Here is a 27880-nt window from a genome sequence, read left to right as displayed (position 1 = left end):
AAGATAAAACACGTTTTATTGTGTATAATAACAGCACACTTCTCATGGGGGCATCGTTCACATATGGAGCGTTTATTGTGAAAGAGCTGCCCGGAAGTCATGCTGTTCATCATTTCAACCTTGACACCAGCCCCCCGGACCATCCCCCAACTAGCGGCTCCTTTCAGCTACATTTACCGGCGGTACGACGTAGGCAGTCCCTGCTGATGAAGACAATGATTACATTTTAAAAAAATACACACAGAAGCTGGATCATCATTTCATTCCGGTATGTTACTATTGATATTTTATTTATGTCTATTTTGGCTTGGTTGTTGATAAAATAGATGAATTGATAGCTAATATTGCTGAACCCTTACATATGCTGTCGCATTTGTCCGTCAGTGATGCTGTAGGTGGGACTAAATGAAAGTCTATGATATTAAAAGTGAATTGTTTTGTGAAGAAAAGTCAGCCAATGATTCGGTTTTAGTTTCATGTTTGCAGTTTGCGGTGAAGTGCGGGAGATGTAACTTGAAATACCGCCATACTGAAGCTGCTCCTGCTACATGACACTTAGGCTATTACAAATCAAAAACAATCAGGATATCTATATATGATGCATTTACAAGAAAATACATTTCACAGCATTTCTACGAGTTGCTGTGCAGACTCTGTGCAGCGAGGATCAGGGAGCCGGTGCAGGCTGCAGCAGAGGACAGGGAGGGATGTCTGTAGAGTAAAAAAGCTCGTCTCTGGGGAAAAGTCCCAGGTTCCTCAAGACCAGCACATTTATTTGATTTATCGTTGGATGGTGGGAGATCAGGTCCGAGCTGCTGCGAGGTGGAGACCTCCATCCATCGGACTAATCTCTGACTCTGAGTGAGCTCTGTCCACGGTTCTGAACTCTGGTCACTGGTGGACTGATGCATCTTACACTTGGTACAACAGGCGGCTGGCCACTGTACAGCTGTATGGCATGGTGGATTACTGGGCCTACTGGGAACCAGTGCAGGGCCCCAATGGGTGAGAGCATCCCTGTTCCAGAGCTTCTGTTTGATGTGACTGTTAATATTTCTTGTTGGAAAGTCAATGAAACCAGAAGTATATCTCAGGCTCTGCTGCTTTGATTTTATTTTTCTTTGGATGGATGTGCAGTGTTAAATTGCTGGAATACTCCTTTATTTGTCTATAGTCTTTGCAACAAACTAATACTGTAATTTTCCACTTGTGTGGAAATAATTGCTGGGTCTAGCTTCTCAGACATGAGGATTTGATGCTTTCTGTGTTATATACTGTTTATACTCATTGTAAATTCTGCACTTTGGGTTTCTACACTGGATTCTACTACTGTTGAAAAAATACTCACTTTGGGGTCAGGGAAATTGTGATGAGTATTTTTCTGACATAAAATAATAAAAAATAATGGTCAAATAATGGCCATTGTCACTCAGAGCTGTTGTAGGTTGAGTAGGAATCCTCGGCCTCCTGTGCTGTTTGTTATGAAGAAAACATCTCATCTCGTTTCTGATCATCAAACCCATCAACCTGCCATAACAAGGCTTAAACAAACACAGCTCTGCTCTAACAAGGGGTCATTTGGATGCAGGGAATGGTCACTGAGTGGTACACTGTGAGTGTGTGGATTGTTTTTCATCACAGAAGGAATACGAAATGAAGTATATCATGACGTCAGATAGATTTCTTTTCTGGAAATATCATAGCTGAGGGTCATTTGGAGAGAGGTGTGCAGTGAGTCTGCGTGTCTCTGCTTTTATTTGAGTGAGCGCCTAATTGGATTAATTCATGTGACAAATTAGGAACACTCATTCAATTTGCGGCGCTCTGTTCAACTCCTCTCTGTTTTCATAGGAGGAATGACAGATGAGGTGTCATCGCTAATGTAATTAATTAGACTAAACCCTAAACCGTCTTCTTTCTCTGAATAAATAATTATAGTTTTGACCATGTTATTCCCAGTGGGCAAACACGCACCAGTTCGCTCTCAATTTCCATTTGTACTTAGAAGCCCGGCATGTCACATCTGGTGCTCACATTAGGCATTAGATGATTGAAAGAGAGCAGTTGTTCTTCTCTAGTTGTCCTTTTAGCCTTTGTAACCCTGGACATGGCTTCAAGCTTTTCCATCTATGTCTTGGTTTGGATCAATACAAATAAAATGTTAATTTTATCTCAGTTCCTCTGAGAATTACCACAACACTGAAGAGGGTGCAATTGTTTCAAAGTTACATACTGCTCTCCTACAAGGTCTGTTAGCATGTAGGATGGCTGGATTTGGAGATTTTTTTTTGTTTAAACTACATGATAAAATTTCACTTGAGAGTGAGAGTGAAAGGGCTTCCTTAAAGTCAGAAAATATCATTTGTAATATTTCATGTTAAAGGTAGTGGTAACCCCCACTTTTTCAAGCCTAATTTCCAGAAAAACATATTGTTTTATATTCAGGTCAAAGTGTCCTTCTCTCAAGAGCCGTACAGAACTCTCATGATATTTTTTTCCATTCATGCAGCTTGTCGGCACTGCACTTCAAAACTTAATTTAATGAGCTGAGTGAACTCTCAGAAGTTCATTAATTCAGTTCATCATTTAAGTCAAAAGTCAAAGCACTTCAAGTTAGAACAACTCAACTCAAGTTTGAAGTGGTTTTAAGTTGAATTAACCAGAAATGAACAAAACTTATTTATATTAAATTAATGATGGAAAAGGAGTTGATTCCACTAAATTCCTGTATGAGGTTTCACTGTATGTAATGTCTGAACAAACACTGTAGCTGATAATTTACACCGCTCAGTGGAAAGGATCTTTCATGTATGCTCAGAGGCTCAGATACAGGCTGAATGGTGAGAGAGCAGGGCTTTCACTTTGGCTTGAACTGTAAGGTAACTGGAGCCTGAGATAGGATCCTCACAAGGGATCATGGGAAAGAGGCAGGGCTGCATTTCCTTAAAGGCCCAGGGGTCTGCATCCCGTTGTTTTTTCTTTCCAGCAGATGCTGCACATGAAAGGATTCAGGGTTTTAACTTGTGATGGTGTGTGGTGAGATTCAGTTGGAAGAAGGACAGAGCTGTCATTGCGTCCAGTATGAGATAACAATTGCATAAAAAAGCAGTAGTTTTTCTTGCAAACTGAGACTAAACAAAATGATGATAATTAAATTAAATTATCTATTTTTTGTTCTTCGTACTGTATATGCAGAGAAAAATATGATTGATTGCTTTGTGTTTTTCTTCTCACATACCTGAAGCAACCATGATGGAAAAGGAAAAGAGGTAGAAGTTTTTCAAGACCTTTTTCACCCAAAGATAATTTAGCAAACCAGTCATGAAATGCACGCTGCTGTATTTAGGCATTGTGTTATGTATGAGCTGTTTTAGAAATCCCCTCTCGTGTCTACACTGTCTGACTCTGCTGCACTGTGCCTACAGATCCTGAATCAGCATAATCATACCAGCAGGCTTTACAGTGCAGTTCAGGCTTCAACACAGTCTATGTTTTCAGCTCTTACATCCTGGGCTGAAACTTCCTGTAGGAGCGTCCAGGTCCCTGCCTGATAATAAATATATAAGGAGATAAACAGTGTGGGTTAAGGCCTTTCCTAACATTTAAACTCAGTTTTCACTTTACTGAAATTCATCTGCCAGTATTTCAACAGCACAGATGGCTCTGTTGCCAAACTCGTAATGTAGTAAATGACTCATTTATTTTACTTTCATGCCAGCTCTCAGTTTGCCAGAGTGGGCTGAAGTGGGGTTTTTAATATAAAATCTTGGACATCTCTTAAACTCTTCACTACTCTTTTATGGTCATGAAAATCAGAGCAGAATTAAGGATTTGGGTCTGTTGGTTGAACAAAATGAGCAATTTGATGACATCACATTGGGCTGTATAGAAAACTGCGGTTGGTATTATTATATTGAAATGATCTTTCTATAATTTAAGTCATTTTTCAAGCAAAAAGGCCTAAAATTCAATCGTTCAGGTTCTCAAATGTCAAAATTTGCTGGTTCTCTCTCCTATGGTATAATAATAGTTAGACTGTTGAACATTTGACGAGGTCAGGGCTCTAGGACATTGAGATAGCTGCAGCCCTACAATAATCGATTAATTGAGGAAAAAAATGGCAGATCAATCAATAATAGAAATAATCAGTAGATGCAACCCTAAAGAAAATCAAAACTGTATATACTTTATGTACTTTTCCTGTAATTCTTATACTTTTGGGTTTTTTTGTGAAATATAAAATACAAAATCAAACAATCTAAGAAGTAAAAAAAATGTTTCTGTTGAACTGTTCTCAACTCCAAACTTAAACCCCTAACCTGTGGAGAGGGCGTCACAGATACTCTATTGCTTCATCTTAAGGGGGCACAGGACTGTTGCATGGCAGTACAATTGTTTAAACTAAATCTTTAGTCTAGTTTAAATGTATCTCATTCTTGTATGACTGCCGGTTAGACTTTCAGTGAGCAAAGTGCTGTGGGCTAAGTCGTGAATCTGCATCATGTGATGTGGATGCTTCCACTTTGCAGAGCGTAATAAATCAGTCCGTGTCTCCGGGGCATCTCTGCAGTAGATGGTGCATCACAAAAGCCATCTCACAGCTCAAGAGGAACAAGGAGAGGCTATTAGAGGTTGTTGGCTCCAGGTTCGCTTTGGTCCGCTGAGGCTCCGGCGTGTCAGATTTATTGTGTCGGTGAAGTGCTTCACAGCCAAACCAGCAGGAAGGAAGAGGGCTTGATGTTGCCATGGCGACTGGGTTTGTTAAAAATGTCGTATGCGCGTTTGTGCATTTTGAAGATGGGCTGCAATTAAGGATTATTTTCATTATTGGTTAATGTGCCAGTTAGTGTCTTGATTAACAGATCGATAATTCTGCCTGTAAAATGTCAGATAATGAGAAATACAGTTTCCTGAAGCACAAGTGGAAGGCAGCAAATGATCATTTTCATTATGGATTAATTTGCTGATTATTTTCTCAATTATTCAAGTAAATGTTCGGGCTATAAACTGTCAGAAAATGGTGAACAAGGTCCATTTAAATTTCCCAGGGTTCATCTGGCAATCACTCCAAAACCCAAGTATATTCATTTTGCTATCAAATACAGCAATGAACAGCGTCAGATCCTCACAACTGAGAAGCCTCAACCTGAAAGTATTTGGCATTTTTGCTCTAAAATTGACCAAATGAACTTATCCATATAGCTGTATTGAAATTTTTTGTTGCTCAACTAATCGTTTCTGCACTTCTACTTTTTCAGTATTGATGGATTATTGTGTGTTTGCCAGGAGGTTTTTCTTATTTATGCAGCAAAGAAACAGTATTTGTATCAGAAAATGTACTACTGCCTTTGCACATACCTGCCTGTATCACTGTTTGTGTTTCCTCTGAGTGGATCTTACCTCTTACAGCCAGAGGAGTTTTCATTCATGAGTACAACAACAGAGGCTTTTTGTGAGTGTGTGTGTGTGTGTGTGTGTGTGTGTGTGTGTGTGTGTGTGTGCGTGCGTGTGTGTGTGTGTGGGGATGGGGGTGGGGGGGTAATGTGTGTGTAGCTCTCATAGCTTTTAGCAGCTGCACTGTCTTTGAATGAGTCACTCCATTTCACCCACTGAGATTCCTGCCCAGTATCAGCTTCCGTCTGTCCACAGCTCAGAGTGTGTGCACACTTTGACTTCAGCAGCTGAACCAGGGTCTTCAATAAATGCCCTGTCCACACTGCTGCTCTGCACTGGGCGGCAGAAAAAAAGGTTATTGATTACAAAACAAACTGCGATGGAGAGCACAGAGGTCCTCCACACTTGCCCTGGAATATTGATTGAATTCTTTTAATTGTGTAGCATGAGAAATTGGCTCTACGCACATTACTAAATCAACAACCATACACGTGCATACGAATTTCACTTTCCTAGATGGTAATGGTGATGGTAATATGTAGGGCTGCAACTTATACCTTAAAGGGGCAATATTTAAGTTTTCTCTGCTGCGAAACATGGTTTCTTGCTGGGAGCAGGTGGGGATGATTGTCACCTGACAAGAGCTTCAGCCATCATTGTCTTCATAATACAATGGGTTATAATACGCCCTCTGAGCAGTGCTACATCTTCAGGGCAGACTGGAGGCTGCAATGAGCTGCTATCAGAAAGTGACGAGATGGGCCAGGGCTAGCTAGATAGCGTGCTAACTTCAGTAGAAGAAAAGACATGACAGAGTTAACATTGATGTTGCTTTCCACCACTGGAGACAGCTCTTGGTGAATAGCGGAATGAGGTTTGATGTTGAACTCGTAACATTTCCTCTAGACTGGTGAATAAGCAGTTGTTAATGCTAACGTTGGCTGTGTAGCAATAGCAAAACTTACAAATAGCTCCTTTAACAGGTGTGATGTTTGCATTTTCGGACTTGGACAAAAACACAAACAAACAAAAAAGTATTTGGAGAGACAATTTCAGATGCTGTTTGCCAATTCAACACACATTGACCTCACTCAGTCACACATATTCATGCCTGGAAGCAAACCACAGTCTCATCTGTTGGCCACTGAGCAACTCCAGGGGAGCATTTGTGGCTCACATGGTGGTGTTTCACATTACATTATATTATGGTATTTCTGTTTACTGCACTTTTACTGCCTAAAACTTTTGCACAGTGCTGTAGATTCTGATTTAACTCTGAATTTTATACTCTATGTTGAATTTGGATATGTATGACACAAAAGCAAAGCATCGGACTAATGACTGAAATGAAAGTGAAATGACCCACCCCTCCACCTCCCCCCATAGCAATGTCTGATTCTGGTAAATCCCTCACTGAAATGTCCCACCACAATAGTAAAAAGGACGCTGTCCAACCTCAGCAGGAAAACAGACTCAATTATAAGATTGTGTTTTCTATACAAGGAATCAGCCCAGACCTGCAGCCCTTTCAGTTCTACTTTTGCCTGCGCAGTGGTTGTAAATTACTTCCTGTAATAATGGGCTGTAACACCGGGGTCAAATGGAGAGAGCCCCGCAGGGAGAAACATGATTAGATGACACACAGATGGCACATACTGGGGAGACGAGCATCTGCCTGTGTGGATGGACAACTGGCTTTGTTAGAGTCTTTCATGACTTTAAGGGTTTCAGGCGAGAGGGTAAGATCAGCGTTGCACCAGCAGGCTGCAGTGTGTGACTCGTGAACGGAGAAGTAGTTTTTTGGTTCATTGTGAAGCTTCTGTTTATTATCAGAGGACACACACACACACACACACACACACACACACACACACACACACACACACACACACCTGCCTGCTCTGATTCCTTTTATTCATGGCATCACACTAAATAACAAAAGAGCTTTGTGTATTTGTGTGTTGCTTGCATTCATTATACTTTCATTTCTGCAAAAAAAAAAAGAGAAAAAAAGGCGTCGTCTTCAGATAACTTGTTTTGAGGATGCTGGTGTTCTTTTATTCATTTATTCAAGCATCTTTTTTCAAAAATACTTGAAAGACACTCAGAAATTTCAGTTTCCACAAGTGGAATCCTTTGTGCATCAGCATATCTGTATTGATTGAGTGGCTGACCTGATACTGATGTTGACTCATCCCTGTGTCCTCCACATAAAAAGCCCTTATCTAACCACCTGTGTGACCGTCTCCTCTCTCTGTCCGTCCTGTCTGCCTTTATCTTGGCGACGGGCAACTCTCTGTCTCTCTCTCTCTCTCTCTCTCTCTCTCTCTTTCTATCTTTCGATCTTTCTGTCTGTCGTTCCCTTTTTCTCTATCTCTTCTGCCTGGCTTCAAGGAATGTGTGTGTGACAAGGGAGAGCCGTCAAGTCTCCACCCTTCCTTGCAGCTAGCTAATTATTGATGGCTTAATGTGTCTTCTCAGGGATATGTCAAAGTTCAGTCTCACTGTGTGTGCGTGTGTGTGTGTGTGTGTGTGTGTAGAAAAGGCTTGCTAGACTGCAGGATGTGTCATGGTTGCAGGTGAGCGGAGAGGCTCTTTGACTCTGGGTCTCAGGTGTCAGTTCTCCTTAAAGCTGTCAGAAGTGACTTGGAGTGACGCTGTGGAGGACTGAGGGGCAGCTCACAGGACAGACCAGGTTCAGTAAACTGCTCTGATCTGTAATGATGCGTCTTTGGTGTCTATTTTTAGACTGTTGCAGTTTGTGTTGGAATTTGTAGTTGTGAGCTTCTTGCAACTGTTTTCCTCGTTGTTTTCGTAAACATTTGAACATAATTAGAGTTGATGTATCCAAATGCTATTATAGCGGAGAGAGTCATCTTAGCTTAAGTACACACAGATCTTGACCTTTGTCTTAACAAACTGAAGGTATGGACTTTACATATTAACAGTGGCATTTCCGCGGTGTAACCTTGGACGACCTCTGAATATTCCTCAAGTAGCAGATACACAGATACACAGATTAATACGAATGAGGTGCATCCAGCTTCTGTTTGACTTGCCCCCTTAAATTAATGTTCTACCTGTGTTGTTGACCATCTGACGCTTTATTTCCTGTGTGGGTAGACATCAGAGTTAGCAATCACCATTTGCACTTGCTGATCAATTAGACAGTGATTGTACTGTTTAAAGGCTGCAGCTTATAAAAACAGGATCGTTGTACATGTATTTAAGTCTGCTTGTGCCCAGTCTTGTATTATTGATGATACATGAATAGTGTAGAGAAACAGGAATGAGTTTCAGCTAGTCCCCCGTCTTGCTGCCTGGGATTCGACAAATTATTTCCAGCTGCTTGAGATTTTTTTTTTTACAGGACTTTTAAGTGCATTCTCTTTTATTTGTTTGGATACAGAGCAAATTTTTTTTTTTTTGGCATGTGTTTGATATGAGCGTCCACCAGTGCTCTTCTTTTCCATTGATGCAGTTGCACACATTTGTACCGGGGAATTGCACAGTAACCACAATCTTCCACTCCTGACTATTAAGCAACTCCATCGGAGCAGCTGAGGGTTAAGTGCCTTTCATCGAGACTGCCTCTGTGATACTAAAACATCTGTTGAGGGAGTCGAGACCTGCACAGATTCTCTGTCTTCATTCACATTTTATTGACCTGCAGCATTCATGTTTGCAGCCGAGACGTCAGCTGAGAATGCAGGATATTTTAGAGGGCTGGAACTGTTTATCGAGGGGCCCATCGGTGGTGATATTATTCTCTGTGAAAACTGGTGACGAGTGTATTGTTTCATTAAATAAACTCCCTCACACATGCATGATAATGTTGCATTTCAAATAAACTCATACACTGATTGTTAGAGTTTGTCATACACACCTTATTACCCGTAACATTTCGTTTTTTTACACACTGGACTTACCGTACATGAGCACACAAACCAAACTGTCCTGCCCAAAACACATTACACACACTTAGCTCCTGGTCAGGCCCTCTTTTTGTTTTATAATCCAATTTGTCTTGACAGTGACACCAGATTACATCAAACCTTTTCTCCACGTGAGCCAGAATGGTCATCTCGTCTATCTGTTTACACAGCAGTGTGAATTATTGATGAATGTGGCTCTATATATAGGATCTGAATCTGATGAGGGCAGCAGCAGCAACACACTTTGTCCTGAGGGGGAAAGAAAAAAAGGTGCTGAATTTGAATAATGTGGCCAAGATCTCACGGTACAGGAGGTGTTTGTGCTCCGAGGGCAGCGGCACTGAGAGACTGAGAGGAGGCGTGTCCTTTAATGTGTATATGTTTGTGGGTATGAGAGCATGTTACAGATAGTGGAAATCCCTCAGTCTGATTAACTGACTTTTCAAACTGCATGAAAAGCAACTGTGTGACTGCCAGGACACGTAAGAGGAAATATATTTGTCCTTGAAGTTTCACCTCATCTTATTTAACTGTATGTCAGCAGCCTCTGTTATATTATATGTTCCTACCATGCTACTCATTAAGGAAGTCAGGTTTCACAATTAGATCAGTTACGAAATGGTTTCTATTATCTCCTGTGGCACCAGATGGATTTTTTTTTTTTGGTTCTCTCTAGAGTTTAAAATCCAAAGATTAGTTTAATCAGTTTGTCTTGTTCCACCTGCTGAGATTGTATACTTCTTTGAATAAGTCAATAGGTTTATTGACCTACTTGAACACCTTCAGAACTGCTTGTTCTTTCCTTTGCAGTTACGTCTCTTGCCGAGAAAGAACTGACGTGAGAACAGTTTCTCCTCTAGTTCCACTGAGAATTTGAGAAGCGATTCCTAAAATAGAGTAAATACTTGCAGAAAGTTTTGGAAAGAGCGTGTGCAAAAAAGTTTGTTTTTCTGCAAGACTGTGCAGTGCCTTCATCATCCTCTCATCACCAGTCACCGCTGTGACCTGCTTGTCCTCCACCTCACCTGTTGTGAACTCCACATGGAGGTGATCAGAGAGATACTCCGTCGTCCTCTCTGCTCTGTGGTCTTGTCCGATTGTGGCTGGTGGAGAGATCGGGCTTGCAGCTGAGACTGTGACAGAGGTCTCCCTCTGTTGTTCCCCTGGTTTTTGGAAAAGTTTTCGTACCGACTTTGTTTTTGTCTTAGTATTTTACCTCTACATAGAGTAAAGTTTATATATAGCTTCACTTTTGTTCTGGACTTTTATGACAAGTTGTCTAATTATTAATCACTTTATGGCTGCCATGTCAACAGCACAGACCTGCTCTCTGGCCTTTTAGGCAAATTCTGAACAGCTTACGTTTATCTATCCTTGAGTCACCGCCGCTCTTCATATGCTCAACTTGATGTGTCGTAATCACCCATTACTTAGTCCCCGCCCTGCCTGTCTTTTACTGGAGCCAACTGAAGGAATTTGTGTTTTTTTTAATTTTTTTATTTGAGGACTGTGCGTCAGTGAATTTAAGAGAACAGTTGTGTTGTCTCTTTTAACCCTTCCTGATAAACACAGAGTTGCCTGGTCATTGAACGCCTCATACATCCACACTACAGCATCTCCAGACCTGCTGATATACAGCAGCCCACCCGTCCACCCCAAACCCCCCTCCTCTCTCTCCCTCCTCTGCGTCTCTCTGGCCTGCTGCTCTGTCTGAGCCTTTTAACCAAAACACCACAGGATTATCCCTCGCTCATTGAGAAATACACACACACACACACACACACACACACACACACACACAAACACACACACACAGTCTTTTCCTGCACAGTGCTCCTGGGGGCAGGAAGATCTCAGATCACAGATTAGAGTGACCGGCTCCTCGTCCTCTGCTCTGCTGATGCTCTGTCGCTCAGTCAGTCAGAGGACGGCGGGCAGCGCTGAGCAAAAAATAAACTAACAGGAGGGGAGGCGAGGAGGAGGAGGAGGAGAGGGGCTGGCTGCTGGAGGAGCCCACGTGTCTCTTTTCTCCTAGCTGTAGCCTTAGCCGCTGTTAATGGAGGACTGGGGGTAAGCTTTTGTTGCTTTTGCGGGGGGCTGTGTTCTCCCTCTCTCTCGGTGTATTGACGTCCTTTGTCTTGGGGTTTGACTCTCTTGACGGGTCGATGCTACGGGCTCGCCGCGCCGCGAGTTGTGGTGCTTTTTGATGCCTTGTGCACTTGCTTCAGAGGGATGGGGATTCCTGATGCTCTTGCTTGTTTGTGAGGATGTGGATCTCTCAGTGTGGAGGATGCAGGTCGTACGGATGAAAGAGGAGAGAGAGTAAAGACTGAATCAAAGCAATGCAATGGTGACTAAACCTCAGATGGTACCAGTGTTTATGGTTTTGTGTATGTGTGTGTGTGTTTGTGGTGGTGGGGGGGGGTGGGTAGGTATTGTTTGTTCGTACAATGAATAAGTCACTAGATAGTGTTCTCTAATTTAGAAATACAGTCAGATTCATGTCATCATGCCTGTCTCACTTGCTGGCTTTAATAAAAAGTGGAAGAGGCCAGTCACTGGCTGTTTTCCTACACTGTGATCTGCCTTTATAAGAGCCAAGCAAAGGGCTATCCTGAACAAAAGCCCACTCTCTGCATGTTGCTAATGGATTAACCAAGCATGATAAACACCCACTTCTCTACCCCACGCTCCACGCTGCATCCGGTCGACGCATTTTGTTTTGCCCTAAGCTGTTGGGTTGGGACCTCTGCGGAAATTTCCCTCCATTAATTGGATTTTGAATTTTTTTTTTTTTTAGTCTTCTCACTTCCCTCTCTGTCATTTCATCTCTGCCCTTCATTGTGGAATGTGTTTCTCCATCCATTGGTCCATGGTTGACCCAAATACCCATGCAGCTCCCGCCCCTCCCCCTGACCTCCTATCAAAACACATCAATGCTCCTTCTCTTTCTATTGTTTCGTATCTGTCTCTTCTGCATCTTTTTCCTCAGCAGCTTCGGCTTTTGTCAGGGTTTTTGTTAATAATGACATAATAATCTAACCGCCAATTTCTAATCAGCTGCTGGTTTCAGTTAGGATTTGCCGTACAAAGAAACAAATATGTGGTAGATGCAGAACATACTGCTGAGCTGGAACAACCTCTTGATGTCTCATTAACTTTTTGTGATGAATCAAATTGTGATGCACAAATTTGAGTAGAAATCTACTGTATTTGCAGCAAATTCTCTCTGTTTTTGTTTCACAATTCTTTCTTGCAGCGAGTTAGATGAGAAGACTGATACCTCTCTCATGTCTCTGCGTAAATATGAAGGTTAGCTTAGCTTAGCATAAAGACTGGAAACGGGGGGGAAACGGCGAGCCTGGCTCTGTCCAAACCAGCATCACTAAATCTCACTAATTAACATGTTACATTTCTTTAATCTCTTTTCGCACAGATTAAACAAACACGATCTTTAGAGGCTCATTTCTCAGCACACTGTGGCTGTTTAATGAAGCACCACGGCAGAAATTGCCTCTCGTATCTCAACCGACGCATCAACTTCACATGACAAATCCTTATCAGATAATCGCACAGTTGCATCGATGCTTTGTTTTCCAGTACAGGCTCAGTGAAACCTGTTCGCTCGCTGAAACTGACATTTCACTGCACTGATAAGAGCGCTGTCGCATAAACCTTATCATTGTTGTTGTTGTCGTGTTTGTCGTTTAGCTCATTTGCACGCTCACTTTGGATCTTATCTCCATCTGCATTTCAGTTTGTTTTGTTTGTAGCTCCTGCCTCACCTGCACACACTCATATCCTACTTCTTATTTTCTGTAATGCATCCTTTTTTTATTCACAGTGTTGCGTCACTTCTTCTTCTTATTCTTATTTATGCTCGCACAAAATAGCTGAACTGAAGCAAACAAAATGCTGGACTTTATTGTATCACAGTGGGGTGGTGCAGTAGGGTCGCAGAAGCACAAGTAAATAAGAGTCAGAAGGTGAGGAAACTCATTCAGTAATGTTTCCTACACAGCAATATTTATTGTGTTAACATTAACTATCATAAGCTACTGGCCACCCCAGACCAATTACGGCTGTAGTGCTTGACCCCTAAGTGCAGTGAGCTGAGTAAGAGTGTTTGATATTTCTTTCTTTTTGTTAGAGGAATGATGTTTCTTATTTTCAAAGTCACATAGTGTCACTTACAGACTTAGCTGCCAAACAGCTTTAATGAGCTGCAGATATCAGCGCACACAAACTGCAATATTACACAAAGATAATGAGTGTTTGATAAAAAAAATAAAACCTAGCATAACTTTATTCAAACGTCTCAAGCAAGAGTCAAAAGTGTCTCATATTGATGAAATGTGGTAATAATAAACAGTCTGTGATTTGTTCTTAAACAGGCTTAGACATCGGCCCAACACATTCAGAAATACAAGACTTTAAGATGGATATGGACTGTGACTGTGAAAACAAATCTCCCTCCGGGATCTAAAACCTAAAGAAATTCATGCTGTAAAATGACATAAATTATGTTTATCTGTTTACCTGAGATCTAATACCATATTTTGAAGGCCTAATGGTGGTTATGATGCCTCATCACAGTTCACTCGCTGCTGTTCAAAGAGATTTATCAGTTTCCATTTATCAATTTTTGCTGTTTAATGTTTAGTTGATGTGATGGAATGAACCTAAAAGTTCAAAGTGATTCAAAGTGTCAATTTATTTCACAAATTGAAGAGGACAAAAAAAATACGGTTTATAGTGTGTGTGTGTGTGTGTGTGTGTGTGTTTGTGTGTGTGTGTGTGTGTGTCCTTGCTCACATATTACACCGAGGGTCTGCAGTCAGTCAGATATAGATCACTGCTTTCTTAATCTCTGTTTTGTGGTGTTTCTGTTGTAATTATTCATCCCCGTGCAAACTCGTAAAAGTCACCACCACCACCCCCACCCCCCCCACATCGCAACAAGACCCACAGATTGACTTAAAATGATGTCGTTGTGGTTGTTTAGCATCTTTTTGTGGTAGATTTGAATCCCTCTGTGGTTGTTTAGCATCTGTTTGTGGTAGTTGCGTGTCTCTTTGTAGTGATTTCATGTCTCTTTGTGGTCTTTTTGTGTCTCACCTGGTCATTTTCCTGTGCGGTTGTTTGGCATCTATTTGTAGTCGTTTGATTGACTTTCCAACAAGAAATATTAACAGTCTCTGCAAACAGCTCCCTTGACCTCTTGACCCTCTGGGACTGTGCACAGCATGCCTGCTCAGTGATCAATTTATGGATAGGTAGGTAGGTAGTTTATGCAGGCAGGTGGACTGGTTGATAGATCTGATTTTCCCTCCTCCTCCTCCTCTTCCTCCCCCTCCTCCTCCTCCTCCTCTCACTTCGGGAGTGGCTTTGTGCACTAATTGCAGCAAGTGTCATCATTAGCAATCATGTCACAGCTCTTAATTTCTGCAGCAGCATAAGGTGCACCAGCGAGGCCTTTGGATAATGTTAGTTGATTAGAATGAGGGAAGATTATTCTGCAATTACGCTACAGTGTTCTGACAGGAGGTAGGGTGAGCTGAAAATTAATAGCCAGTCATTACATCTATTGACAAAGTCATCTCAGGGGAGTAGAGAGAGAAATAACCAGAAGCACTCAGGTTATGAGGGTGATTGTGGTTTTTGAAGTATCTGAGCCCATCAGACATCGCTGTGTGAGAAATATTGTGTCAAATAAAACTCACTGAACACTTTAGTTTGGCCTTTAGAGAAATGTGTATCAGCTCATTCGGTGGTATTACTGTACATAGTATTTGTCGTCATGATTTAAGGAAGATTATAATAGTGCTGGAGCAACTGTTCTGTTTGATGGAACAGTAGTTTATGAAGCAAAAATACTAAATATAATACAAATGTTTCCAATTTATGTCACTGTTACCTGAAGCTCATTACACTGTTGGTGAAGGTGTCACTTTGGCTCTGGAAGATTATGGGAGAATTTCCCATTACATTTTATGAATTAGTTAACTAATTGAAAATGATTGTTAGTTGCAGCTAGAGCTGAAACAGGTTTTTAGGAAGACAACTGACGGAAAATGAATTGGCAGCATATCTTTGATGATTGATTCATCATTTAATTCATTTTTCTCTGGTAAAAATGCCAAAATTCATTGGTGACAGGCCTTTTTTATGATTTAAACACTTTGTAGACCAAATAAATAATTGAATAATTTTATTTATTTATTAATGAGAAGATTAATAAAAAAAAAGAAAAATAACGGTTAGTTGCAGCCCTAGATTATATTTCTTAAACACATAGAATCTGGGATATGCTACATACATTATCTAATGCTCTTTAAAAGGCAGCTTTACTCGCATTTAGTCTGTGTGGTTAATTGTCTCTAAGCATCTTGCATGAATGTTTTATGTGCACTGCCGTTTTCTGGTTACATAAGGACTTTGCCTACACTTTGAAATCTGTGAAGCAGCAGTTGTGAGTATTATAAGAGCATGAAAAAAAGAAATAAGATTATGACTGTGATGTTGTGATCACATGAGCTGCAGGAATAAGCCCTCAGTCTGGGACTAAATGATGATGGGACTAAAAGAAAATGCATAAGCTTATTATATGAAAGCGTTGTGACTGCATACTGCAATTATTTCAGTGAACAGAACCAAATGCTCTGAATGTATAGCAACACTGTCTGCAGCCTGCAACCAGATTTGTGAGGATGTTTATGCGTCTCACGTATCCCTCGTGTCCCTCGTATCCCTCACGTATCCCTCTGTTCACGCTGCTCACACTCTCTGTGTTTACACTCTTCTGTGCTCGTCTTCTCTGACAGTGCATGAGGAGCATTAGTCTGCTGCAGACCGCCACAGCCTGAAGCCGTCCTGCCAAAATCTGGGACCATGTCTGGAGCCTACGACGAGTCCGCCAGCCAGGAGGAGACCACAGACAGTTTCTGGGAGGTGAGACCAGCTTTTGACAGATTAGACCTAACCGGGAGCTGACGCTGCCGAGTGATGAACTCTCACTGAACCTGTTTTGTCTGGGCGGTGAGAGGATAGATCTGAGGCCTCGTTTATCAGCTGCATGTGGGCGCAGACCTGAGCGTCAGTCGGGCATGTACTCGTCGGTATGCAGCAGCTTCACCTGTAGTGTTACGCAGATCTGTGAATGACGTTTAATCACTGAGCATAATGACATTAACGGTAAGTGCTCTCAGTGTAAACACCAGGGACTTCTAACAAATAATTGCCACTATTCTGTCATCTTTGGACGACACTGCGGTGCTGCTCTGACTCCTCTTGTGATGTCTCTTTAGTGAGCTGTTACTCTCAGGTCATTTTTCTCTTCACCTCTACAACAGCTCTTATTACTGATGACACAGTTCATGGCTCTTTCTTTTCTTAGATAACCCACTTGTGAAATTGCTACATTACACATTTTAGTTTAGTTGAACCTCCTTCTCAGCATCTCAGCCTCATCGTTTCTGAAGTTTGTTTTCCTTTTTATTTCTCATTTGCTCCATTTTTCAAGTACGAGAAGTCCTGCGTTTTGGGTGTAAGCTGTAAAGCCTTTGGTTTTGTCAATGGGCCTCATTTAGGAACAGGTGGAATTTTTATTGATCAATGTGCACAGGTGTAAATTAGCATTTTTAATACTAACTTGTCAGTACAGGAGGTTCTTGTGCACGCTCTTGTGCAAGTTGTAAGGATCATCTATACATAACTAGGGTCTTGAACTTTTTAAAGGCATGTCACAACTGTACTTGTCTCCTGCCGCTGCAAGGACAGCTGCATTGTACAGGTTTCCAAAGGACTTCTCTATCTATGGAAATACCTGACTCACGCTGACTCCTCCGAAGTCTGTCTCCTGTTTTACAGATGGGAACGACAGACGTACCTGCATCAAACAAAAGGTGCAAACTGAAGCCATCTGCCGTCTGTGTCAAGTGTCACAAACTGGCTCAGTGAATGTGACAATAAGGGAGATCACACCAAGTTATACTGAAAAACAAGCTATTTATTATAACTAAAACTTAACACTAATAAGCAATGAGGTGTGGAAATCAGCAAGTATTACTCATGAAAGCGGTGCATGTATGAGTGGTACATTTGCTGTGGCTGTGTTTTATGTGCAAAAGCAAAACAAATGGATTTCAGCAGATGGACCTCCAATCCAAGACAATGGGAGGGGCGTCACACAAGCAGCAGTTGCTTGTTGCAGCTGACGATTCCACATCATGTGACTAAAGTAGTAATAAATTGATTTATTATGGTTTTCATTTGAAATTCTGGTACTTCTTATCACTGTGCTATGTGACACCAACTATTATATGACACTTAGATATGTCAAAACAAACCAACAATTTGCAAATGGTATCTAATGGTTAGTGGATGGATCACAGCAGGGCTGCAGCTAAAGTCTTCATCAATCTGACTTTTATTTTTCTGAATTAATCGAATTATTGTTTGGATTATGAAATTCTGAAAATATGGACAAATGGCTGTCACAGATTTACTAAAGCTTCAGACATGGTATCAGAGAACAGGTCCCTCGAAAAAGGCCCCAGCAGGTTTTAAAAACTCTTTAAAGGTCATGAATATTTTTTCTAGCCTTATATAATTTTTCTTCGATGTTTTCGTGGGCTGTCAGGAGACATTATACATCTGTAAACTACGAGTGCGACTGGTGTGACAGTGGATTGTGCAAACAGGAGCTTGCCGCAGGAGCTAGAAGTGGACAGGAATAGGATATAAATAAGCTCCTGGCATTATTGTTCCTACTGGTTTTCCTGCATTTAACGAGACCTTAAAGTTTAACTTTGGCAAAGAAAAACATAAAATCCTTAAAAACAAGAAGCCGGATGTCGGGAATATTTGGCATTCTTGCTTGAAAAATGACTTAATTGATCATCTAAAACAGTGGTGCAATTTTGTTGATTGATTAATTGATCGTTTTAGTCCTAGATAGCAGTGTGTTGTACTGGGTTTCTCCCACAACATTACATCACCAACAACCTTTTCCGAGCACAAACAGTTTGATGTAATGTGAGCAACAAGTTCCCAGAAGTCCATTCATTATATATGAGAGGTGGTGACTGTTCACAAACCAAGAAAAAAGTTCTCCACATCTTAGGCTACAGATAATACTGACGATCATGACTCAGCAGTTATTCTAGACGCTCAGGTTTTATAATCCCTCTCCACTCAGACTCGGCTGCATTTTATCCTCATCACGTCCCTTCAGCCAGGCGGTGTGTTCAGGAATCAGCTGGAGCAGCAAAGGTGTCTGCTTCCCGCACACAGTCACTACATCACAGTCACTCACTGCATCACAGTGGAGCTGCTGCAGTGCTGCCTGCTGAGCGCTGACTCGGCTGCCTGAAGCACAGGGCTGGTGTGGAATACAATCATCTGTCCGCCGCTGCTTACATTTACATCCACTTTTGAGATTTGTTGAGTGAGGCGCAGGTAAACATCTATTTCTCATTCAGCGCAGACGCACTTCTTTTTCTCCTCTGTCAAAGAGGTGTGAAGTGAGTGCACCAGGATTCACTCTGTCTCTGGGCAAAGCTCACAGCTCTCTGGGAGGTTGCTGCTCCTGCGTCCATGGAGAGTTGTAAATTATATGACATTAATCCCCCCCCCCCACCCTCCCACCCCTGGTTTCATTACATAACTCCACACACACACAGCAGCAGCACTCGTCTCTTCCCTGCTGTTCCCTCCTCTCTGTTCGTTGCATCACCTGCAGACTGAGAGGAGAATTGCTTTATACATACAGGTTTTCAAATAAGGTAATTAACTGCTTTTATCGGTCGGTTACATTATAATGAATTAAATATTTTGGGGGTTGGACAATAAAAACAAGACATTTGATAGCGTCACGTTGTGTTGTAGGATGTTATGATGAGCATTTTTCCGTGTTTTCTGATGTTTCATGGATGAAACAAATTGATAAAATGATCTGCAGATTAATCAATAATGAAAATAACCATTAGCTGCAGCCCGAGCCTAAAGTAAATTCAGAGAATATGCTCTTCTCCAAGCAGGAAGGACACAGGAATAATTTGACATTTCAGGATGAATACTTTTGCTTTCATGATGAGAGCTAGATCAGAAGATTGATACCACTGTCATGCCAGTATGGTAAATATGAAGCTGGAGCTAGCAGCCGGTTTCGCTTAGCTCAGCATAAAGGTGGAAGTCGAGGGAATAAGCCGACCAGCACCTCTTAAGCTCATTTATTAAAATGCAGGTTTTGTTACCTTTGGTTCCAGCCAGGCTAGTCTTTATGTTAAGCTATTGCTAAGTTTAGATCCATATTTAACACACACATGTGGAGGTGATATCGATCCTTTCATTCGACTCTCAGCAAGAAAACAACCAAATGTCGACCTGTTCCTTCAACACAGTACATTTGAGGAGTGTTGTACAGCAAATCAATTCGCTGACCCCAGATTAATTACCAGGGCAGAGCCAGAGGCTGAAACAGTTCAGTGTTCAAAGAGAACACAAAAATGAAAAATGATACAGTAGAAACATAGTTGTATAATAAATGGATTGTTTTCCAGTCAAATAAAATTATAGGAAGTAAAGTTGAGATATTTTCTGTCAGGTTGGGAACTACAAACGTACAGTGAAGCGGATCGACGACGGCCACCGGCTCTGCAACGACCTGATGAACTGCATCCAGGAGCGTGCCAAAATCGAGAAGGCCTACGCACAGCAACTGACCGAGTGGTCCAAGAGATGGAGACAGCTGGTAGACAAAGGTAAGAGGAGTCGGTGAAGTCTGATGTTTGTCCGCTTTGATATTTAAATGCCTCAGTGTTTTACTCGCCCTTCATCCCTCCACCAGGGCCTCAGTACGGCACAGTAGAGCGAGCCTGGGTGGCGGTGATGACGGAGGCAGAGAAGGTGAGCGAGCTTCACCAGGAGGTGAAAAACAACCTGATCAACGAGGACTTTGAGAAGGTGAAGAACTGGCAGAAAGACTTGTACCACAAACAGATGATGGGAGGATTCAAGGAAACCAAAGAGGCAGACGAGGGCTTTAAGAAGGCCCAGAAACCATGGGCCAAAAAGCTAAAGGAGGTGAGGGAGTGTGTTTTTTTTCTTTGTTTTTTTTACTGAACTATCCGTTGGTAACAGTGTGAACCCACCCACATGGAAAAAAAAAACCTTTCATTTGGATGAGAGTTTTGTTTGTTTTACAGACTGCCACAAGTGATGAATGGGATTTAGATTGTGGCGCTGACAGCTTTCAAAATAACGTTTGAAAAACACAACAGTAGCCAGAACGTTGTTTCTGACGAGATGTGTTGCTGTTGCGTTTCTGAAGTTACAGTTTGTTTTGTTTTGTTTTTTGCTGCTGGAACATAAGGTGTGATGTGGATGAGAACTTGTGGCCAAATGAAGAAGACAGGATTGCATTTCTACATCTGTAGCTATTCTGTGCACGTACTATATGTTTGTTAAAGGCAGTAGTATTTTTGGACCCAAAGTGGCTCGACAACAATCGAGGTTTTAAAGTTATTTATTGCAGAAACTTGCAAAGTTGGCAGAGGCTGCGTCGGTGGAGGCGAGGGACTGAAGGCAGACAGGCGGAGCGGGGCAGGCAGCTGGCAGGGAAAAAAAACAGCAATCCAAACCAGGCGAACAAACGAGGACGTGGCTTGACATGACAGGCAACAGGAGATGACTGGATGGTGAACCTGAGGCACAGGCAGACAAAGCATTAGCAGGAGCAAACGGGCAAACAGGCAGCGCACGAGCCAAAACGAGAAGCTTGGCCGTAGCGTTTGTGCCATTAGTGTGGACCGAACGCTCTGGCGAAGGCCGGAGGGAAGATCCGGGGCTTAAACACTGGAGCAGCTTGACGAGATGATTAACAGCAGGTGCAAGTGGACAGACTGATTGGGAACAAAACAAACTGGGAGATAACAACCTAACACTGACATATGTGTAGTTATGTATTATATTACTGGAATTACTCAAAGAATAAAAAATAAACAGCCTATCGAAGCATTTGTGATTAATTTCTCTGACATATACTGCACGTTTTCACAGTGATTAATATTAATATTGTAAGTCAGTGTGTGATGAGTGACCATGTTGCTAAGCTGCATTCTGGTAATGAGAACTAAATTATACTAAACGATCCGGTAATCACTGTCTGTTGCATTCATTGTTTTAGAATATGATAGCCTGTCAGTTTTGTTGTAGAGATGAAATTATTTAAGTAAAAGGTGTGTCAATCAATTAGTTGATCAATAGAAAAATAAGTCTTAGTCATTTCTCAAGCAAAAATGTCAAATATATTGTTGTTTTTGCCTCTAAATTGTGAAGATTTTTTGCTTTTCTTTGTCTTACGTGATAGTAAATTGAATATCTTTGTGTTTTTGGCTGTTGATCAGACAAAACATGACATTCAATTGAACAAGAAAACAATTGTTAATTGCAGCTCAATGTTATTCATGCTGATTTTTTTCACTGGTGACGTTTGTGTGTGTTTCTCATAAGTTTCATTTGTTTATTTCATCTTTCCCCCGTAGCTCGAGGCCGCCAAGAAGTCGTACCACATGGCCTGCAAGGAGGAGAAGCTGGCGTCCACCAGAGAGGCCAACAGTAAAGGGGAGGCCTCTGTGACAGCTGACCAGCAGAAGAAGCTGCATGAGAAAGTGGACAAGTGCAAACAGGATTCACAGAAAGTGAGAACATCAGCTGCTGCAGCTCTAACAGGCCTGTGGGATCATCATTATGGGAAAGCTGTTTTCCACAATCCAGTCAAAGCAAATCAGCTCACTGGCTATTTTAAGATGCGTGGCTGTGTTATAAAGGCAGCATTGCTGGAGTCAGTGCAGCTTTGTTAATGTGTGAGTGAATACCACACCGCCCACTCTTTATCTACTATATCTAATACTTCAACATGAGCTGCTCTGTAGTAACGTGGACTCTGAGCTCTGCCTTGGCCTTCCCTCTCTTGAACCATGATTCTTTCTTGTGCTTAAAGACACATTTATTGCCTGTTCAAGGGTAACAGGATTCACTTTTGACCACAGGAATGAAAAACAGGAACATGTGGACAAGACGTGTCATTAAAACATCACTCATTCCCACGTCATTGAGATATTGCACCAAATTTATTCCATACTGTTAAGAGTGTGCTTGTGTTTGTGTCACAACCTAGGCGAAGGAGAAGTATGAGAAGGCTCTGGATGAGCTGAGTAAATGCACCCCTCACTACATGGAAAACATGGAGCAGGTGTTCGACCAGTGTCAGCAGTTCGAAGAGAAGAGGCTGAGCTTCCTCAGAGAGGTGCTGCTGGATGTCAAAAGCCACCTCAACCTAACAGAGAACCAAAGGTTTGAGACGTTTAATACGGCCAGTCCGACGAGACACTGTCATCGGCCGAACGTTACCACACACTAAATCTTTGCTTGTTTTTCACAGCTATGTTACAGTTTACAGAGAACTTGAACGCACCATCACGTCAGCAAGTCCGCAGGAAGATCTGAAGTGGTTCAGCAACAACCATGGCCCCGGCATGCACATGAACTGGCCACAGTTTGAGGTACAAGAAATACCATCACAGGTTGCAGTAACATTCATAAAGACAATCTGAAGATATTATATCATGATGGAGATCAGCAGCACTCTGCTTCATATGCTGTCCAAACTTTAATACCACATTTTCAATGTTCTCTATTCTCTCTTTCTGACAGGAGCAATAATGACAAAGATGAAATAGGTTAATTAGGCACACCTTGCTAAAAGTAATGCAGTCTAATTTTTGTGTCTTTTTTTTTTTTTTTTTTGAGAAGTGCAAAAATCCGGTTGAATATTAAGAATATTGAGGCGCCGTTGAGCTTAAAAAATAGTGTTTAACATACTGAGTGATAGCTGGGACTGAACAACAGTTGCTGTGCGGAGCAGAAAATCCAAATCCAAACACGTTTTGTCTCGTGTTTTTCAGGAATACAACCCAGAACTCACCCATAGCATCTCTAAGAAAGAAAAGTCAAAGAAAGGCAGTGATGGAGTCATGCTGACTAACGTCACGACAGCAGTAGACCACGCTCAAGCTGGCGACCGGGGAAGGTAAAATCTGATCAATTTAATATTTTTAAAGCAGATACTCTTACTCAGATCATCTTATGAACATCTGTTGTAACATTTCTGTTTCACAAAGTATCAGAGTCTGATACAGATTTAATATTTTGTGATTTAGTTTTATAAATAATTATCATCATCTTTTATCATAGCTAAAACCACAGAAGCACAACTGCTAATCATAATCACATTAGTGTAGTACCATTAATAGTAATGTGATCATAGCTGTGGAAGTCCTTTGCAAGTCAATAAAAACAAGAAATATATCAAACTACGCACTGAAAAGAACAACAAAACATCCACAGTGGCAGTAATATATACAATAATGTTCTGCTGAATGTGTTGTGTTCAGTGTCAGCAGCTATGAAAAGAACCAGGCGTACACAGCCTCCACAGAGTGGTCGGATGAGGACCAGACAGCCCCGAACTCAGGCAACGACACCAACGGGGGGACGAACCCCTTCGATGACGATGCAGGCAAAGGTGTGAGAGTGAGAGCGCTGTACGACTACGAAGGCCAAGAGCAGGACGAGCTCAGCTTCAGAGCAGGTGAGCGTCGTACCCGGCGTCTCCTCAGGGTTGGTCCCGCAGAGGGAAAAAAAAGTCTTTTGATTAAAATGGCGAATCCCTGCTGCCACAGTTATGACTCATTTAGTTTCTCAAGCACAGTTCCTGCCGCTGTGCTGATGGTATAGTACATAAAGGTCAAAGGTTTACTCCCCTGAGTGATCTTTCAAGCTTTGTAATGCAAGTTTTCCTTATATGTGAGCTCACCAAAGCAAATGACCATATATACTGTATATATAGACTATACCACATGAGACGATAGAAATTTGTCCCCTTTAAAATATTTTGCTGTATCATTTTTAAAAGTAACTATCCCTTTAATTCCCGGTTGTATGAGGTCATTGTGGACAGCATTTCAAGACAGTGAGGAGGACGGCTTTAATGCAGCTTTGGGCAGAAGATTGAATTGAAACTCATCAAAATGAATCAGACTGATGAAGCACCATTATTAATCAGATATTTAATACACTACATTAGCTAAAAACAGACATTCCCACCTGGCTTATTATTCTATAAAAGTTTATATTTCTATAAGATTTATCACAATATGTGTCAAAATAGCAATTATAAGTAACAGAGGATTTTGCACATATTGCACTGCTCTACTGAGTGTATTGTTTCATATAACCTCACGCTGCACGTGTCTGTCTCTTTTCATTGATAAAGGGGACGAGCTGACGAAGCTGGAGGAGGAGGACGAACAGGGCTGGTGTAAAGGTCGTCTAGACAACGGCCAGCTGGGTCTCTACCCGGCCAATTACGTGGAGCCGATCTAACTGTTCCACATGAGGACGCTTGTCTCGTTGGAGGGCAAACCCAGACTGAACCGTCCGGTCATAACTGCACATTGCCAGAGACTTCAAAGCAAAGCTTCCTTGTCCTGTCGGGCGCAGTGAGCTGCCTTCATCTCAGCACTCATCACAGACAAGACTTTACAGAAACAAAATCCCACCCCCAGATACAACAACTCAAGCAAAATATTTTAGTCTTGTTTGTGTGTAGCTGTGTTTGATTGCAGTCGTGATGCTAACATGCCATACAGTATGTTCTCTCATCATAATATCAATATGGTTTCATCAGTTGTGCCTGGATAGCGAGAATGAGCCATGCATTGTGCATTTCATGTATATATTTTCACCTTTTTTTTTACAGTCTGGATGCTTGTACAGTTTTTTTCCGTGTTTTCTCCCTTTGTGAAATATTTACATGTTTAGCTTCATAGGAATAGTTTGACATTTTTGGGAAAAGCGTTTATTTGATTTCTTCCTGAGAGTTAGATGACAGGATGAATACAACCTCTCATGTCTGTAGCCTACGTTACATATGAAGCTAGAAACAGGACCAGGTTGCTTTAGCTTAGCTTAGCTTAGCTTAGCTTAGCATAAAGTCTGTAAACAGGGGGAAACAGCTAGCTAGCTAACAAAATCAGCTTACCAACACTTCCAAAGCTCACTGATGAACATGTTATATCTCCAGACAGAAAAACACAAGTGTTTTAAAAACAACAGGAAGTTGGTTATTGTATTTTGGCCCGCTGATTCTGCCCGCTGAACAACCCAGTCCACAGTTTGCAGCAGCAGCAGTGGCTGTGGATCACAGCTCTTGGAGTTAATTAAGGTACTTGAAGTATCAAAATAAAGCAGTTTTTGATATCAGCAGCATCACAGCCTGAAACTACAGGAGCAACACTCAAACATGGAGCTGGATTTTTACTTGGACTGACTGAAGTGACTCACCGCAGCCTCACTAAAGGGTGCGTTGAAAGTCAGGAAACATTTATATAGAAACTTATTCAGGTAAGGTCTTAAGATAGCAAATATACCAACAGCAAAATGGTATTTACTGTAAAGTGATTCAAGAGTTTGAGACCCAGGTGAAAGCTAAAGGCCTCAACGCCCTTGATTTTATTTCTTTTTATTTCAGTCTTTATCATGTCTTTTACACCAATGCAAATGGTTTTTATCTTTCTATCTTATGATTTTGAGTTTATTTTGCTGCCCTGTTTGAAGCACTTTGTAACTTCAGTTTTGAAAAGCACTCTGCAAAAGATTATATTGTGTCTGAAGTGGAAACCTGACATGTTTTTGTACAGTTTTTGTTAAACAATGAAGATACAAGATGTTATATAGTGAGCTTTAGAGGCAGATCCAGGCTAGCTTCTTTCCCCCTGCGTTATGTCTCTGTGCTAAGCTAAGTTAACATAATTAGTTTCAATCACTCTTCTCATCTAACTCTCTGCACGAGAGTAATGCATATTTCTAAAAAATTTGGAAGTATTCTTGTAATGGGTCTAGTTGTTTTCCTGCTCCACTCCACAGCATGTCACTGAATTAGCATTTTTGCAACGGGACAAAAGACTAAAAATAAAACATGCGGCCTCTCTCAGCAGAGCTTCTCTTTGAAATGGAAATACAGTACAGTACATACTCTACCAAACAATGCAAGGATTGTTTACATTAACCTCCACTCTCTCGCCGGTCCACAACATGGTGCCTGCTATAACCTTTCATTATAGTTTCTCCTCTGTTTTGTCTCTACATGTGTTAATATTGCAGACGTCATGAACAAAACCTGCCTGGAAATATGAACAGCTGTTTTATACGGAGATTAGCTTCATTTCATAACCAAGGTTTTAATTTTTGTATTTTTTTTTTAATTTTAACTCCTGCAGTTAATGTGACTTGTTTACTATGAGTGGATGTCAGTGACTCTGTATTATCAGCTTCCAGCTCTTATCTCTGTGATTATGTGCATGCTGATGCTCCCACACACTGTTTACCGCTCTGATCTGAACTGATCCAATGCATGGCCTCAATTTGTTTCCCCCAAATTATTGACAGATTCTTGACTGAATTAAAACTCTTATCAGAATGATGATGATGATGATGCCATTTGCATAACACTGTAAATCTATTTCACTGTGTAACAAAAATGCAGGCTGTATTAAATATAGGCTATGAACATCTTTATATTAAAACATTTAGCTTTAATCAGAAAAACTAAATCAAACCTTATACAAAGAAAGATTAAGAGTGCATGTGGCAGCGCAGTACGTGTTATATGAGATTGGTTTGTTACTCCTGGTAACCACAGGTGCTGGTGAACGCTACACCGTCGTCGATGAGGAAGACGGGTGTTCTCTTACTGATGTAGACAGAGAAAGCTGCGACTAGAAAAGCAGAAAGAGGATCTGTCTCTGAAATATTGATGAGACAATCGCCTTTTTCTGCTGCAAGAGAGAACGAGGGAAACGTCTCTTGTCATGGTGTTTATGCTTCTGTATGCTTCTTTAAAAAAGTGTTGCTCCTCATAAGCACTGGCTTCAGAGTGGTGAAATGAATATTGCCTTATCAAAATCTCCCACGCTGCCACTCCAAAGACTCTCAAACTGTCACGTTCAAACAAAGTGAAAGAGAGCTCACTCCCACAGAATCTGACTCCAGGCTGTCCAGCTCATTTTACACCGACACAGCACGCAGGCCCTTTGTCTGATTGAGGAGAGACCTCAGCGTCATTAACTGTCTTCACGTATCTTAAGCTGTATTTGAAACAGAATGGGACTGTTTACAAGAGAACTGTAAAAGTGAGAAAAAGCAGACACGTAAAGCTACAACTGCAGCATCCACTGTGAAACAACTGTGATACACTGAAGGATGTTTAATCATATTTTGAAAAACTGTGCTCAAACGCTCCTTTTCTTTTCTGTCCTTTTGCTCATGCTGGAAACATTGATCTGCAGTGTTGAAGGAAAACCTTTTAGAGGACTAGAGGGCTTTCTGTCTTTCTGTTTTTTTTTTTTTTTTAGCTTAGTGCTGTAATTTCCAAACTGTAGTGCCTGTTCATCTGCATTTAAGCAAAAATAAAAAGATGTCATCAGAAA

General features: G+C 41.4%; 1 protein-coding gene across 5 annotated transcripts; it reads left to right on the top strand.

The window, feature by feature from the left end:
* The first annotated feature begins 167 nt into the window (after positions 1-167).
* On the top strand, positions 168-27880 carry pacsin1b (protein kinase C and casein kinase substrate in neurons 1b). 5 transcript variants are annotated; one of them, XM_023410276.2, is made up of 10 exons: positions 168-268; positions 16154-16280; positions 19936-20092; positions 20179-20414; positions 21875-22030; positions 22510-22685; positions 22774-22894; positions 23297-23421; positions 23786-23982; positions 24667-27880. In XM_023410276.2, exons 2-10 carry the CDS (start codon positions 16221-16223, stop codon positions 24774-24776), a joined length of 1338 nt encoding a protein of 445 aa, XP_023266044.1. In that variant the 5' UTR covers positions 168-268; positions 16154-16220; the 3' UTR covers positions 24777-27880. The 5 variants fall into 5 exon arrangements, with proteins under 5 accessions (XP_023266044.1, XP_087031277.1, XP_023266045.1 ...); XM_087175151.1 differs by lacking the exon at positions 168-268 and adding an exon at positions 7900-7973; XM_023410277.2 differs by lacking the exon at positions 168-268 and adding an exon at positions 7985-8089.

This window comes from Seriola lalandi, unplaced genomic scaffold, assembly GCF_002814215.2.
Source record: "Seriola lalandi dorsalis isolate HSWRI2012SDOR001 ecotype SW California unplaced genomic scaffold, Sedor1 jcf7180002054420, whole genome shotgun sequence".
Lineage (NCBI taxonomy): Eukaryota > Metazoa > Chordata > Actinopteri > Carangiformes > Carangidae > Seriola > Seriola lalandi.
The sequence above is the reverse complement of the archived record's forward strand: the minus strand, read 5'-3'. Positions and strand labels throughout refer to the sequence as shown.

Excerpts from the sequence above, each read along its gene's own strand:
- pacsin1b (XM_023410276.2), top strand. The coding sequence starts at position 16,221 with ATGTCTGGAGCCTACGACGAGTCCGCCAGCCAGGAGGAGACCACAGAC. Across the intron at positions 22,031-22,509 it reads GCAAACAGGATTCACAGAAA|GCGAAGGAGAAGTATGAGAA; the intron begins GTGAGAACATCA and ends GTCACAACCTAG. Across the intron at positions 23,983-24,666 it reads CGAGCTCAGCTTCAGAGCAG|GGGACGAGCTGACGAAGCTG; the intron begins GTGAGCGTCGTA and ends TCATTGATAAAG.